We start from the raw sequence: 15,834 nt of genomic DNA, 5'->3' as shown, positions 1-15,834 counted from the left end.
GACTTAGGTTTTCTTTATCTTCCATTACTCTGAATGTATATTGCTTCTTAAGATCGGACAATCTTATTTCTGATAAATGATAATAGAAAAAATATAATAAAAATGTAAAAAAAGAAAGGATCAGCCATTCTTTTCCTCCTTGGTTCCTACTGCTCACTTGATGTTCTACCTGGTCTCTATACTCTTACTCTTCATTTACCCAAATTATAAAGCTAGTCTGGGCTTTTTCTGAAGACTTGCCCTACTTTAGCTAGTGTAATAGGCAAGAAGTGAAAAAAGAGGAAGGCAGAATGAAAAGGAGGACATAAAACTGCCTCTGTTTACAGACAACATATAATTATCTGTAAATATATGTTATATGTAGATAATCCCAAAACCGTCTGTAGAAACTAGAATTAATGAGTGAGTTTAGCATGACCATGAATGAGAGGTCAATATACATAAATCACTTTCACTTCTACATACTAGCAGTGATCAATTGGAAATAAAATATTTTTTAAACTCCCACTTACAGTAATACCAAAAAATTAAAAATACTTAGGTATATACATAACAAAGTGTGAACAAGATTTGTATATGGAAATCTACAAAACATTAATGTGGGGGGAAAAACAATGATTTAAGTAAATGGATGGAGAATGTTCATGAAAAGAAAGACTCAAGATTGTTATGATGTCAGGTTGCCACAAATTTAACACAATCCAATTAAAATTCCACAGACTGAGCACGTTTTACTCAACTGTGTGGGGGTTGGGGGGGAGCCACTCTTTTTGTTATCAGTTTTTCTTTTTAATATAAACTAGCCTACAGCGGAGCTTGCTGCTTTGTGATATAGGGAGTTAGGAAATTACGGTGTTAGGTGGGAAGTTGGACTCAATGATCTGCTTTTACCCTCCTAATTCAAAATCTTAATGAACCTGTTATTCGTAAGTCAGTGATTACAACCTTAGAGCAAGGTGAAAGGGATTTGCTGGAATAGTCAGGCTTTTTCGAATATGCTTAACTTTCCCCAACAATCCTGTCACTCTTCCTCTCAGTCTATAAAAACCATTTCATGTAGTGAGAGATGTTACTACTGAGAGAGTGTTGTGTGAGGGAACTGTGTTAAGACCTCTGATTGTCTCATTTGTATTACTTTTTGGGGGGGTTACTCATCAGGTTGGCTGAAAAGGAAGATGTCAGTTTTCTCAACTCTTTTTGAATCTTAATTATGGCCCTTCCAAAACAGTATAAATCATAGGAAAATAGTTTTTAATACTCATTTTTAGCTTAGAATATTCATAGTGTCACTTTCTTAATTATAATCAATTTACTAAATTTTGTCAACAAGGAAACTCAAAAATTATAATGCTTCAAGTTAATTATACCAGAATATCAATTTTTAAAGATACTGTGTTGCTAATGTGCATTTTAAATATGTATGTCTTACAGATGTTGACAAGTTTTAATAAAAATATGTGAAAGCCTAAATAAGTAAAAAACCCAGTGAATTCTGTGATTTTTAAAAAAATTTCTTGAAATATGAATAGCTACCCATTTTTATTTTCATTAATATCTTAATTTCCTTTCTATTTTAAAGCCCCACCTGAATTCCTGAAGCAGCCTACTAATATATATGCTCATGAATCTATGGATATCATATTTGAATGTGAAGTGACTGGGAAGCCAACTCCAACTGTGAAGTGGGTCAAGAATGGGGATATGGTTATCCCAAGTGATTACTTTAAGATTGTAGTAAGTACTTTTTAAAAGGAGGACATTTATCTCTGAAACGTATGAATGTCTTTGAATGTAATCATTAAGAGATCTGTTATCTTATATACACCAGTTTTTGTATGCAAACAAAGACAGAAAAATTCACATAGAATGTAATCTCTTCATTGGACAATGAGAAAGCTGAGCCCAGAAATATTTGGGTAGCTTATAAGACCACATAGTAAATCAGCTTAAAGTCCGGATCTCCTGACCCAGTACTAAGTACTAGGTTTACTATTCCTACTTAAACATACTAGTACTCTTAAACACAGTTGCCACCATTTTCTGGGTGATGGTTATTGTGTGTGTGTGTGTGTGGGCGCGCACACACACAGATTTGCATGCACCAATTGTATTTATAGCTTTCTGTTCAAGGAACAGAAATCTGCCCTTCATATACTGATGTTCAGGCCCTTCAAAAAAAGTATGACCCAGTATCAGACAATTATTGTTACAATAGATATGAAGATCCTTTTAAAAAGTAAATGCAAAAGTAAATAATTAGGTGTTAAATGTATTTAAGATATTCAGCCATTACTGCTTTTTACTTTATATAAAGTAAATGCATAGGGAATATTATCTATTTTTATTACTGTTAACATACTAGTAATCAAATTATCTAGGTTTTAGTAATAAGGATTAATGACATATCCTAAGACACTTGAATTGATAGTAATAATCATAATTCATAGTAATTATAATTGTTAAAGACTTATTCCCTTTACAGATTTTTCATAAGTAGGGATATATTTTCTATTTTTTGGAGTGTTTACTCATAAGTTATACAAAGCATTTCACAAGTATTTACTTGTAACTATAAAGCTAGGTATTATAGTTAAATTAGCATTTTTACTTTTATCATTTTCATACTATATTTAAAAATCTTAAAACTATACTATACCATATCAATAACAGTAACAATAGTTTGACACCCCCCATATAGTACTTTATAGTTTAAGGAAAGCTTGTTTATATGCAACTTGATTTAACTCACCGTTGTCTGATCTGTCAGAACTATTGATACTGGAAATAATGTTAAAATATATTTTGAACTCACAAGTTGAGACCTTCATTGCGGTCACATGCTATTGCATGCCAGGTATTTTTCCAGGCAAAGATGTGAGTTTGCAGATATTGTGGGTATGACTTTCCATGATATAAAGGGTATAAAGGGTATACCCTTGGGTATAAAGTTCTTAATTGTTAATGATGGTATTTTCTGTTTTAGTCAGTTTAAGTCAGTACCTTGTCAATAAAATTGAGTTAACAAGTGCACAGGCAGATAATATTCAGTAACTGAATCATACAGTTTTACTTATTGTATTTAGGGAATTTTCCTTCCCTAAAGGGCATATTCTTGAGATTTTTGAACTAATGTTTATTAGTTGAATCATAAAATTGTATTTATATCTTTCTTCTTCAGAAGGAACATAATCTTCAAGTTTTGGGTCTCGTGAAATCAGATGAGGGGTTCTATCAATGCATTGCCGAGAATGATGTTGGAAATGCACAAGCTGGAGCCCAGCTGATCATCCTTGAACATGGTAAGAGGGGCTGAGATAGAGGGAGCAGATGGACCATGTGTTTGAGGAGCTAATACCCATCACAGTGCCTGTCACTTCAGGGTATCTTAAGATTAGTGACCTGTTTGTAAGGGGCAACATTTATGGTATAACCAAGAGGGAAAAAGCAGTCTAAATCATTTCTATTTTTAAAATGACATAAAAACACAGTTTTAGCTGATGTTGAAAAGAAATTGGTGTTAAGAAAAACAGAATAATTATAGTGTTACAAAATGTTCTTCAGAGTTTAATCACTTTAATCTATAAATATATTTCTGCTCTTAAAATAGAATAACTTTACTTAAAGTAATATTTATTTTGTACTGAATTTTTCTTCAATTTTTCCAAAATAAAATTAATTTGCCTTTTGTGAGTATCACAAAAAAATTGCTTATTGTAAATTCAGGCAATATTGAAAAGTAAAAAGTGGGGGGAATTACACAACAGTTTCAGCAAAAACTAAATTAAATTCTTTAATATAAACAAATTAACTATAATAAAGAATTGGAGTGACAAGGTGTTAGCTAGAAAGAAGTAAAGTCTAACAAACACAAGAATGGCAGGCAGAAGAAGCAGGCAGTCACTGTCCCTCGGTCTGAGAGAGGGAGTTCAGGAAGAGGCCCTCCTCACGGCTGAGACTACATCATGTTGGAGAGGGGGTGGCCGTGGCTTACTGGATGACAGAGCAGTTGCTGTGCAGCCCTGTGGTGGAAACTTGCTTAAAACCCACTGTCTGGCGTGCTGGTGAAAAGCTGTTCACAGGAGGTGTCTCACTGAACACATGGTGCCACAAAACCACCTGAAGTTTGGGGTGTTAGTGGAAGCTACTCTCCAGCACCTGGACTGATAAAGTGTAACACATGTGTTAGCTGACAAAGGAAAAATATATAAAGGGCCAGCGTCATTTTTGCAGAGCAAGCAGTATAGTATGAATTTGAAGCTGAGAGGCAATAAACTGCTAAGTGGCACATGCTGCAAATCCTGGCACCTAGGAGCACTGTGGGTGAGCAGCACACACAGGTATATCTTAATTATAACCTGTTTTCGGCAACAGCATGCTATGGGCATCTTTCCATGTAAGTAAATGGAGATCTGCACCACTATTTTTTATAGTGAATAGTATATGTGTACTTTGTTTTATATAAATGATTCCTGATGATTAACATTTGAGCTGTTTCCTATGTTTAACTGTTATGAACAATTCTGTACTGATTTTCTTGCTATGATTTTCCCGTACTAAATTACCAGAAGTTGAATTGTTGGACAGCAATTCTGTGTTACATTCATAAGGATACCCATTGGATTTATTATTTATTTGTTTTAGCGAGAGAAAGATTTTTCTCTTTATGCATTTCTTAAGAATGCATGAAAATAATCCTGTATTAGACATCTGCTCTGGTGTCTGAGTCCAGGTTCAAGTGTGGTCCCAGCCGCTTAGCCTAGCCAGGAAAGGTAATTGGCAAAGATGGCACCTCCTCTGGCTATTCACTAAAATAGCATAGGGGATTTTTATATGCCATTTCATTAAAGCGTTTTTGATAGTATTATTATAAAAAGGCATAAACTATTAGAACTACTCTTTTTCTTTTCTTCCTGTTCATCTGTGATTATACCTTTCTCTATTCATTGAAAATGATTTAGTAGAAACATGTCATCTTCACATCTTGGCAAAATGCTTGAGCATGATTACCAAATAAGGCACTAACAGAATTAGTAAGGTAGATATGCCCTTATTTCTTTTTACTAGAGGCAGTGATTTTCCTTAGTAACCTTTGTGGATCTCTTGGGGTTATTTACTTGGAGCCAAGTAAAGGGACTTCAGTACATTTATGTTTGAGATTACCATTATACAGTTAACACTAATAGTGTAAATGGTTGCCTATGCTAAGAGGTCCCTAAACTGAACCTCTGAAAGTGCTTGATTAGCATAATAACTATAGTTGCAGTGTGTGTGTTTCTCCCTTCTTGAGACATTTCAAAAACAGTGTTTTGTGGGCTGACAAAATATTTTAGTGACCTGTCAGGGATACATGAAGGATGCATGGATTATAGGAAGGGAGGTACCATATTTTGACATGTATAATGCTTACTTTTTGCCCAAATATTTGAGGGGGGAATAAGGATGCGCATTATACATGGGTATAATAATTCTGTGTATAATGTGCACGAAAATGTGGGTGTGCATTATGTGCACAGTGAAATATAGTGTCATTTTATTAATCTTGCTATTTTAATTGCAAGATAAATATTTATGTAGGGAAGCTTAAAGAGAGAGATCTTGTAACAATTTACAAGATCTGATCTCTACCTTTCTGGAGTTTACAGTATCATGAGGGGTGTAAGAGATGTGTATGACTTTAATGCCAATCTGTAATGTGTTATTTTTATAGTACTAATAAAGCAGTATACAATTCAGAAGAGAGGAATTCTGTCTGTGTGATCAGGAAAGTTTTTATTTATGGAAAGTGTCCCCTTTATAATAGACCTTGAATGATAACAGTTCCCGATGCTAAAGGAGGAGCTGGGTCAATAGGGAAATAGAATAGAGTGGCGCCTGTTCCTGTAGAAGAGTGGCTTATAAAGACAGAATAGGATCAGATTGGTCATGTCCTTGGTTATAAACAATCAAACATTACTGTAGTAGTAGGGCAGTCTGATGATAAAGTCAGGTTTAATTAGAAGAAGGCAGAGCGCAGGAAGCTGGTGGAAGGAACATTGTTTTATATAAGAGGCCACTGAGTGATAATAAGTACTTATACTATTCTATAAAATAGAAGTACTTATACTGTAAAACATATTCTAATAAAGAGATGTTAGTGATTTATCTAATCCAGACTTAATCCGATGCCGATTCTGGCCCGTGGGGTCTGTGTGCTGTGGGTGTGACGAACAAATTCACATGGACTACAGAAGTCCTGTGGAGAAAAAGGGACGCATGGCCGCTAAGTGAGAGAGAGGGTCCGACCCCTGCCTGGACAGGCTTTTATTGCTTTTCTGGGTACCTTACATCAAGGATGGTCCTCATTTACTATGCACAGGCTCTCTGTAGGTGATTACCTTTTACAGATAACAAAGAATGTTGCTAATTACTTTAAAGAGAAAGATGTTGCAGAGCAAGGGGAAAACGTGGTTGAACTGGTTGCACTCCATACTTGGGAGCTTTAGCACAGATTTTAGGAAATTACTTTAGAGATATGCAGTAAGTATTTGCTGCTTCAATTCAGGGTGAGGGAGTTTTAGCAAAAGCAAGCTTCATAGCAGTCTGGGTATAATGCAGGCCTGATTCCCCACGGAGAACCTATCCGTGGGCGTAGGTCCTGTGTGCTGATTTGCTCCCCACTGGATTTTCCAAGTCAGGGGCTGGGCTACATTCCTTATTCCATGCGGAACATTGTTGTAGCAAAGTCAGATACTTTCAAAGTTTTATCTGGGTGACTGGAAGAATGGTGTTATCTTTACAAAGATAGAATAGGAATGTGAATCAGAGTGGAAGGGGACTTCTGCTTGTACTCAGGATGTGAAGAATGTGCACAGAGTTTCTCACGCTCACCTACAATAAAAAGGTGGATGATCTACAAAATCACAATTTCTCTGAGCTGAACTTGGAAAGCAACAAAGTAATTTACATTCTGAAGAATTGGACAGACCTCTTCCCCTAAAGAATGGGCCATGAATTGTTTCCCCTTTGGCAGGGAAGGAGAGAAAGAGATGGCTGCCATCAAAGTACGTAAGAAGAAATCAGCTAAAATTTTAACTGATTGTTTAAGAGTAAGTATGGACTAATTTGGAATATCTAGGAGCTCCTGATTAAAGGTGTGTTCACACTTGATTGCAAACACATTTCACTGGGTTTCCACAGGATACTTACTATTGAGATTGGGTGCAAGGCAGTGACCTGAGAAAAGCCACCTTGGTGGTGGGTGTAGAGATGAAGGAGATGATCTGTGGTTGCTGGAAGATAGGTGCAAAGTCCCTCCCATTAACTCAGGGGCCTTTAAACCTCAAACCAGTGGCACAGAAAACCTTATTTCATACATTTCTGGAGGGAGACTAGAATAAAACCCTTCTGCTTGTGGAGGGAGGAACCCTTTGGTCCCCAGGACTCAACCAAAGACCCACTGCTGCTGGGGAGAAGGTAGCAGGGAAGACCCTTCACTTCTGAAAAATGTGCAGAAAACTGTTTCAGGCCCCAGTACCTCACACCACTTCCTAGAGAGAGGTCTTTTACTATGGAGGAAGAGTAGGGAAGTACCACTCAAGACCAACACAGATACAGAGTCAATTTTGGCTGCCATAGGAAGGAAAGCTGCAGGGCCTACACAGTACTGACACTGGTCCAGTTCAACTGAAAATCCCACCTGCCTCAACCATGAGTCACCACCAGGTGACAAACAGGCTTTCTACTGCTGGCAGGAGGTCAAGAATGAATGGAAGGAAATCCCTTTGTAGTAGTGGAATGCAGGAATGGTTCAAAGCTCAAAGGAAAATTATGAAAAACTCTCCAACTCACCTCTCGCAGTAAGCATCCAACAGTGGTAATCTACTACTAGAAGAATTGGACGCCTGTGGTATGCTGAAGGTAACTGTGATAACAATAAAATCTATACCAAGCTCAGTTCCTGTCTAAATTGACTGAACTCCTCCACATGTGACAGAAGAATAGACATACCATTCTAAAATGTAAATAATAATTAAGCATATACCGTGTTCATGGATTAGAGGATCATCATGATTAAAATGCCCATAATACCCAAAGCACACCCAACACAATCTCTATTAAAATACCAATATTTTACATATTTCACAGTTTTAGAACAAATATTTCAAAAAATATATGGAACCAAAAATGACCCTGAATAGCCACAGCAAACTTGAGGAAGAAGAACGAAGTAGGGGGGATTACAGTACCTGAGATCAAACTATATTATAAGGCCACTGTAATCAAAACAGTCTGGTACTGGCATAAGAACAGACACATAGATCAATGGATCACAATAGAGAGACAGAAATAAACCTATGTTTCTATGGTCAATTAATATTTGATAAAGGGGACAGGAGCATACAATGGAGTAAAAATATCCTCTTCAACAAATGATGCTGGGAGATCTGGAATAGTACATGCAAAAAAAATAAAACTAGTCCACTAACTTAAACCACATACCGGAGTAAACTCAAAGTGGATAAAATAATTAAACATAAGCCACAACACCATAAAAGTCCTAAAGGAAAACAGGCAGTGAAATTTCAGATACCCAATGCAGCAATATTTTCACTGATAAATCCTCTAAGCCTCAGGGGTGTCCAACCTTTTGGCGTCTCTGGGCCACATTGGCAGAAGAAGAATTGTCTTGGGCCATACATTAAATACACAAACACTAATGAAAACTGATGTGCAAAAAAAGTTTTAAATAAATTTACAGTTTTATGTTGGACCACATTCATAGCCATCCTGGACCACATGTGTCCCACCAGCCGCAGTTTGGACCCCTGTAGGCGAGGGACATAAAGGAAAGAATAACAAATAAGACTGCGTCAAATTAAAAAGTTTCTGCACAGCTAAAGCATCAGAAAACATCATCAAAATGAAAAGGTTTGCAACCATATGGGAAAACATTTTTACCAACAACACCTCAGACAAGGGTTTGATCTCCAAAATATATAAAGAACTCATACAACTCAACACCAGGAAAACAAACAATACAATTAAAAAATGGGCAAAGGACTTGAACAGACTCTTTTCCAAGGAGAACATACAGAGGGCCCGTAGGTATATGAAAGGATGCTCAGCATCACTAGCCATCAGAAAGATGCAGATTAAAACCACAATGAGATAACCATCTCACACCAATCAGAATGGCCATCATAACCAAATCAACAAACAACAAGTACTGGCGAGGTTGTAGAGAACGGAACCCTAGTGCACTGTTGGTGGGAATGCAGACTGGTGCAACCACTGTGGAAAACAGTATGGAATTTCCTCAGGAAAACTAAAAATGGAACTTCCTTTTAAACCATCAATTCCAATGCTGGGGTTATACCTTAAGAATCCTGCATCACCAATTCAAAAGAACCTATGCACCCCAATGTTCATAACAGCGTTATTTATAATAGCCAAGTGCTGGAAACAACCTAAGTACCCATCAGTAAATGAGTGGATCAAAAAACTGTGGTACACTTTCACAATGGAATACTACACAGAAGAAGGAAAGAACTCTCACATTTCCTGGCAGCATGGATGGATATGCTAAGTGAAGTAAGCCAGTCAGTGAAAGACAAATACCGTATGACTTCACCTATAAGTGGAACCTAATGAACAAAACAAACAAAGGGACAAAATAGAACCAGAGGCATGAAAACAAGGGACAGACTGTCAGGTATCAGAGGGGAGGGATAAGGGAGATAAGGGTGGAAAGAAGGGGAAGGGCCTAAAGATCAAATACAAATGACCCATGGACATGGGCAACAGGGTGGGGATTGAGTATGGGAGCAGGGGGTGGGCAGAGCAGAGGAAAGCAATGGGAAAATTGGGACAACTGTAATAGAACAACAATAAAAAAATAAGTAAAAAAAAGTAATTATCTCAGTCTCTGCTATTCTGAACACCATGCCCAGCATTCAGTAAAAAATTATTGGACATAAAAAATGGGAAAACTTGCCCATTGTTGAGAGACAAAGTAATCAATAGAACCAATTTAGGAGACCCAGATATTGGAACTATGAAACTAATTATTAATAACTATAATTATTAGAATGTTAAAGGATTTGGTAGATAACTTGAGTGAACAGATGAATGAGAAATTTTTCAGAATGATGGAAACCATGAAGAGATGGAAAATGCTTTCATTTGTCCAGAGGGTAAAAGAGTTCCACAATTAAGGAAAGGAAACTATTTTTAAAAAAATCAAAACACATCAGAAATGAAGCATCCTTTCAGGTTGGTAGTAGAGTCAACATAGCTGAAGAATTAGTCAACTTGAAGATAGTGCAATATAAATGGTTTAAACTGAAATAAAAGAGAGAGGGATAAACAGAGCATTTAGTATGGGACCATATTTTATGATGTAACATAAGTAAATTGGAGTCTCACAAGAAAAAGAACAAGAGCAAAACATAACGTATATTTAGATAGATAATGGCCAAAAAAATAGATAAATGAAAAAGATCATATCACAGTTCCAAAAAGAAGCTCAGACAACTCCAGGTAAGCTAAAAACAATACCAATAGTAGTAGTATTGGTAGTTAAATAATGAAACACCGATACACATCATCATTAAACTACTAGAAATCAAACATAATGAGAAAATCTTGAAGGTAGCCGGAACTTCTAAAAAAGAAAAAAAGATAAAAAAAATATTACAGCAGACATTTTTTTTTGCCAGAAATGGTTCTAGCAGAAGACAATGGGACAATACTTAACATCCTAAAAGGAAAAAAATAAAAGTCAACAATTCATCACCAATGCACCTGTGCTACACAAAACATTAAAGGAAATTCTTCAGGCAGAAATAGCGTGATAGCTCACAGAATCTGGGGAGATCATAAGAAACAAAGCAGGCCAGAGTTTTGTTTCAAAACAAAAAAGTAAATAATGAAATTCTTTTTTTTTCTTAATAACTTTAAGAGATAATTGACTGCTTGAACAGTGTTTTTCTGAAAAGGGCTAAATACTAAATATTTTAGGTTTTGTGAGCTAAACAATCTCTATCACAACTACTTAATTTTGTCCTTGAATGTAGCATGAAATCAGTTATTGAACCCAAACAACCATGACTGTTCTGGTAAAACTTAATTTACAAAAACAGGTGGCAGATTCCAATCTTCTGATCTCTGGCCTAAAGAAAAAGTTTATAACCAATAACATTAAAATATATGTTAAAAACAGAGCAGAGTATAATAGAATTCAAAATAAATTATAAGATTTTCATATTACATGTCAAATCATATTTGAAGTAGGCCATGATAAGTTAAATGTGCATATTATAAAACCTTAGGGAAATGACTCAAAAAAGAAAAAGAGATATGACTATTGTAAGATATGAGTGGAAGTACAGTGGAATCCTTAAAACTATTCATTTTAAAAGAAGTAAAGAGAAGTAAAAGGAACAAGAATAAATAAGACAAATAAGAAATAACTAGCAAGATGGTAGATTTAAATCTACCCATTACAATAATTACACTAAATGTAAATGATTCAGGGCTGTCGAGTAAATCTCAGTACATGTAAAAGGATTTAAAAATCATTCAAAGTATATTCTCTGGCATCAGTGACATTAAACTAGAAATCAATATCAGAGACCCAGAAAATCCACAAATATTTGGGAATTAAATACCCTTCTAAATAATCTGTGTGTCAAAGAACAATTCACACAGGAAATTAGAAATTATTTTGAATTAATTGAAAATGAAAACATGATTCATCAAAATTTGCACAGTGCAAATAAAGTAGTGTTTTGAGGAAACCTTTTAAAAACTACATTAAACGGGGCAAATTAAATCTAAAGCATTCAGAAGATGGGAATGGTAAAGAGCAGAAGTAAATGAAATGGAAAACAAAGTACATGAAAGCAAGAGCTGGTTCTCGGAAAAGATTAAATCAGAATATATTTAAGCAGACTGATAAAGAAAAACAAATGCACAAATTAACAGTATCAGGAATGAAAGGGAGGACATCGTTACAAATCAGATACTTTAAGAGGATATAAGGGGATATTGAGAACAACTTTATGCTGATAAATTTGAAAAGGAAGTTAATAGAACTGGTTTGTTTAGGGTAGTAAAGCATCAATTTAAGAGGTACTGAGTGTGGACTTCCAGTCAAGATGACACATAGGTAAATGCTACTTGGAACCTCCCACAACTACATCAGAATTACAGCTAAGCTACAGAACAGCCACCATTAAAAACCATCTGAAATCTAGCTGAACAGAAATCTTACAACTAATGATATAAAAAAGAAACCACATCGAGACTGGTAGGAGGAATAGAGAGGTAGAATAGCTGGTTCCACACCCATGTGTGGTGGTTAAAAATCAGGAGGGAAATCTTGACTGGGGAGGTCACCCTAAGGAGCCAGGGGGGTGCTGTATCTTGGATGCCATCAACTTGGTTAACACTGTTAGCCCCACCCTAGTAATTCCCTGAGACCCTGTCCAACCTAATTTTGGGGCCTACTCAAACCCTTTCCAGTGATTTTTCTATACAAATGACCTGTTTTAGCTCATGCTACCAACTTCTGTAAAATCCCTCAAAGCAGCAGCATCTGGCCTCTCCATACCCCTTACCTCTTGCTAAGTAGCCCCAGGCCCAGCACAAGGTGCAGCTGGCCTTGGTTTTCAGCTTGGCCTCTCCCAGCCACCTCCAAACCCAGGACAAGTAACAGCCATCTGAAGGTTGCTTTGTAGCTCATGCCAGCTGACCTTGGCCTGCACCTCCTGGGAAGCCCCAGAGCCAGCACATGTGGTAGACAGCCTCAGACTGTGCCAAAGCACCATCTAAGCTCCTCCACATTGACATTTCAAGAGGCAGATTCAGTGGGCACCAGAGACCCACTTGAAGTGAGCCCTGCTCTGTGAGGTCAGCCCCTGCACAGCAGGTCCTCTGCCAGTCCCTGCAGTCAGTGGACCTGCGGGTAAATCCCGTCCATTGACAGTAGTCAAGGCTCAACTACAACAGGGAGGTGCATACTGCCCATCTATGAGCGTACAGCAGGGGCAACCAGCTTGAGTGACTGGGGCAGTTGTGCCACTGGCCCCTACAGGACCCCGTACTACATAAAACCAGGACCAGGAGACGTAACTGCTCTACGTAATATAGAAACTAACACAAGGTAGCAGCCAAAATGAGGAGATAAAGAAACGTGTCCCAAATGAAAGAACAGAACAAAATTCCAGAACTAAGCAAAATGGAGACAAGCATTCTACTAGATGCAGAGTTTAAAATACTGCTTATAGCACTGGCTGTGTAGCTCAGTTGGTTCGAGTGTCTTCCTGACCTGCCACAGTTGTGGGTTTGATCCTTTGTCAGAACATGTACAAGAATAACCAGTGAACATCAGTAAACATAACAACAAATCAATGTCTGCTCCTCCCTCCCTCCCTCCCTCCCTCCCCCCCCCCCCAAGTTAATGAACATGCTGACAGGCAAGGATTTTTTTTAAAGAATATAATAGTAAAACGAAGAATACATTACAGAGAATCAACAGTAGAGTATATGAAGCAGGGGATTAAACCAGCCATTTGGAAGATAAGGAAGTAGAAAATATCCAATTGAAACAGCAAAAAGATAAAACGATTCCCTCCCCCCCCCCCCCCCAAAATGAGAACAGTTTAAGGAGTGTCTAGACAACTTCCCGGAGAAGAGAAAGAGCAAGGAATTGAAAACCTATTTGAAAATATAATGACAGAAAACTTCTCTAACCCAGTGATGGAAATAGACATACAAGTCTAGGAAGCACAGATTCCCAAACAAGATGGACCCAAACCCAAGAAGCCCATACCAAAACGTGCCATAAAAAAAAATAACTCCCAGCCAGGGTACATTCCTGGGTTTCAGGCCATAACCCCCAGCAACCGCACATTGACGCTTTCTCTCTCTCTCTCTCCCTCCCTCCCTCCCTCCCTCTCTCTCTCCCCCTTCCCTCCCTAGAAATAAATAAATTAAAAAATCTTTAAAAAAAAAAGAGTTAAAAAAATACCAAACAACAAAGAGAGAATCTTTAAAGCAGTGAGAGAAGAGCAGTTAGTTACTAGCTGATAGCTCAACAGAAACTCTGCAGCCCGAGAGCCTAATACAAAGTATTTAAAGTGAATAAAAGAAAAGCAACGACTTACAACCAAGATTACTCTGTCTAGCAAAGCTATTATTTAGAATCGAAAGACAGATGAAGAGCTTCCCAGACAAGAAAAGCTAAAGGAAATCATCACCACCTAACCAGTACCACATGAAATGTTAAAGGATCTTCTTTTTTTAATCTTTACCCAAGGATATGTTTACTGATTTGAAAGAGAGAGAAACACCAGTTGGTCCCCTCCTGTATGCATCTTGAGCGGGGATCAAACCTGCAACCTTGGTCCACAGAACAATGCTCTAACCAACTTAGTCACCTGGCCAGGGCTAGGATCTTCTTTAGGAAGAAAAAAAATATCAAAAATATGATGATAAAATGTCAATAAATACTTATCTATCATCCATATGTTCATTGAAGCATTGTTTACAGTAGCCAAGGTATGGAAGCAATCTAAGTGTCCATCAATAGACGAATGGACAATGAAGTGCATATATGCAATGGAATATGACTCAGTCTAAAAATGAAAATTTGTCATCTTCAACAACATGGATGGACTTAGAAGATACTGTGCTGAGTGAAATAAATCAGAGAAAGAGAAATGCCATATTATTTCACATAAATGCGGAACCTAAAAAACAAGATAAAGAAGCAGAATGGAAACAGATTCATAGATACAGAGAACATTTTGACAGTTGCCAGAAGGGATGGGGCTTGAGGGTGATGGATGAACAAGGTGAAGGGATTAGGAAGTACAAACTGGTAGTTACAGAATAGTCATGGGGATGTAAAGTACAGCATAGGGAACATAGTAATATTGTAATAACTGTGTATGGTGTTAGATGGTACTAGATTATTGGGTTAATCACTTTAATTGTGTAAATGTCTATTCACTGAGTTGTACACCTGCAAATAATATAATATTGTATGTCAACTGTAATTGAAAAATTTAAAATATGTTAAAAAGAAAAAGTAGTTAAAAAATAAAAGACTTGTTGAGTTTGACCAGATAAAAATGTCTAGAATCAGAGGGCATTTGCTGTCAGAAGATCAGGAAAGAGATTGAGGAAGAAAATAAGTTTTGGTTATGATAGATCTGCAGATTTTAACCAAACTCTTCTTTTGCTACAAATTAAGGCAGAAAAGCATTTTATTTTCTTATATGAAGAGAATGTTGTGTTCTTAGCTGTCATGTGGTAGTTTTTCACATTATTAAAAGTTAAAACTCCTCAATCTTCTCTTCATCCAAAGTTCATCTTTGAATATCCTCTTGAAGATCTCCATAGATAACATCATTATAATTGTTTCATCGTTTTTTTTGCAATGTTTTTTTTTTCTTAATGGTCAGGAAACTCTTCCTTGTTCTTGCCTTAAACCACCATTGTTTTCTGTGGACCTATACCTCAGAATCTTGTTTTATCTACTCATAGATAGCATTTATTCCCGTACTGTTTTTAGCCTTCCAATTCATTATTTAAATTATTTCTAATAGAACCTATTTTATCCTGCTGATTTTTTTTTTTAAATTAATCTCAGTCTTTTGTATATCATTTTAAAAATATGATAGCCTAAAAGAAGCTGGAAGAGAAGCTTATATAGCAGAAATAGCACTTCACAATTTTTGAGTATATGAAAAAGTAAAATCACAAAATCGGTGTGAATGGAAAGGATCATACATTATATGAAGAATTAGGTGGTGATTTGGAAATAATTAAATTTTATATTTATCCTTT

General features: G+C 36.6%; 1 protein-coding gene across 1 annotated transcript in view; it reads left to right on the top strand.

Annotated features, from left to right (window-relative positions):
- Positions 1-15,834, top strand: part of NEO1 (neogenin 1) — a 256,126-nt gene that overhangs the window by 139,917 nt on the left and 100,375 nt on the right. The window contains 2 exon segments of the mRNA XM_028506136.2: positions 1,580-1,734; positions 3,179-3,299. Coding sequence (XP_028361937.1) covers positions 1,580-1,734; positions 3,179-3,299 — 276 coding nt within the window.

The sequence above is a fragment of the Phyllostomus discolor genome, chromosome 1, assembly GCF_004126475.2.
Source record: "Phyllostomus discolor isolate MPI-MPIP mPhyDis1 chromosome 1, mPhyDis1.pri.v3, whole genome shotgun sequence".
NCBI classification, from domain to species: Eukaryota; Metazoa; Chordata; class Mammalia; order Chiroptera; family Phyllostomidae; genus Phyllostomus; species Phyllostomus discolor.
Note: the sequence above shows the minus strand (reverse complement) of the source record. Positions and strands in the feature narration are given on the sequence as shown.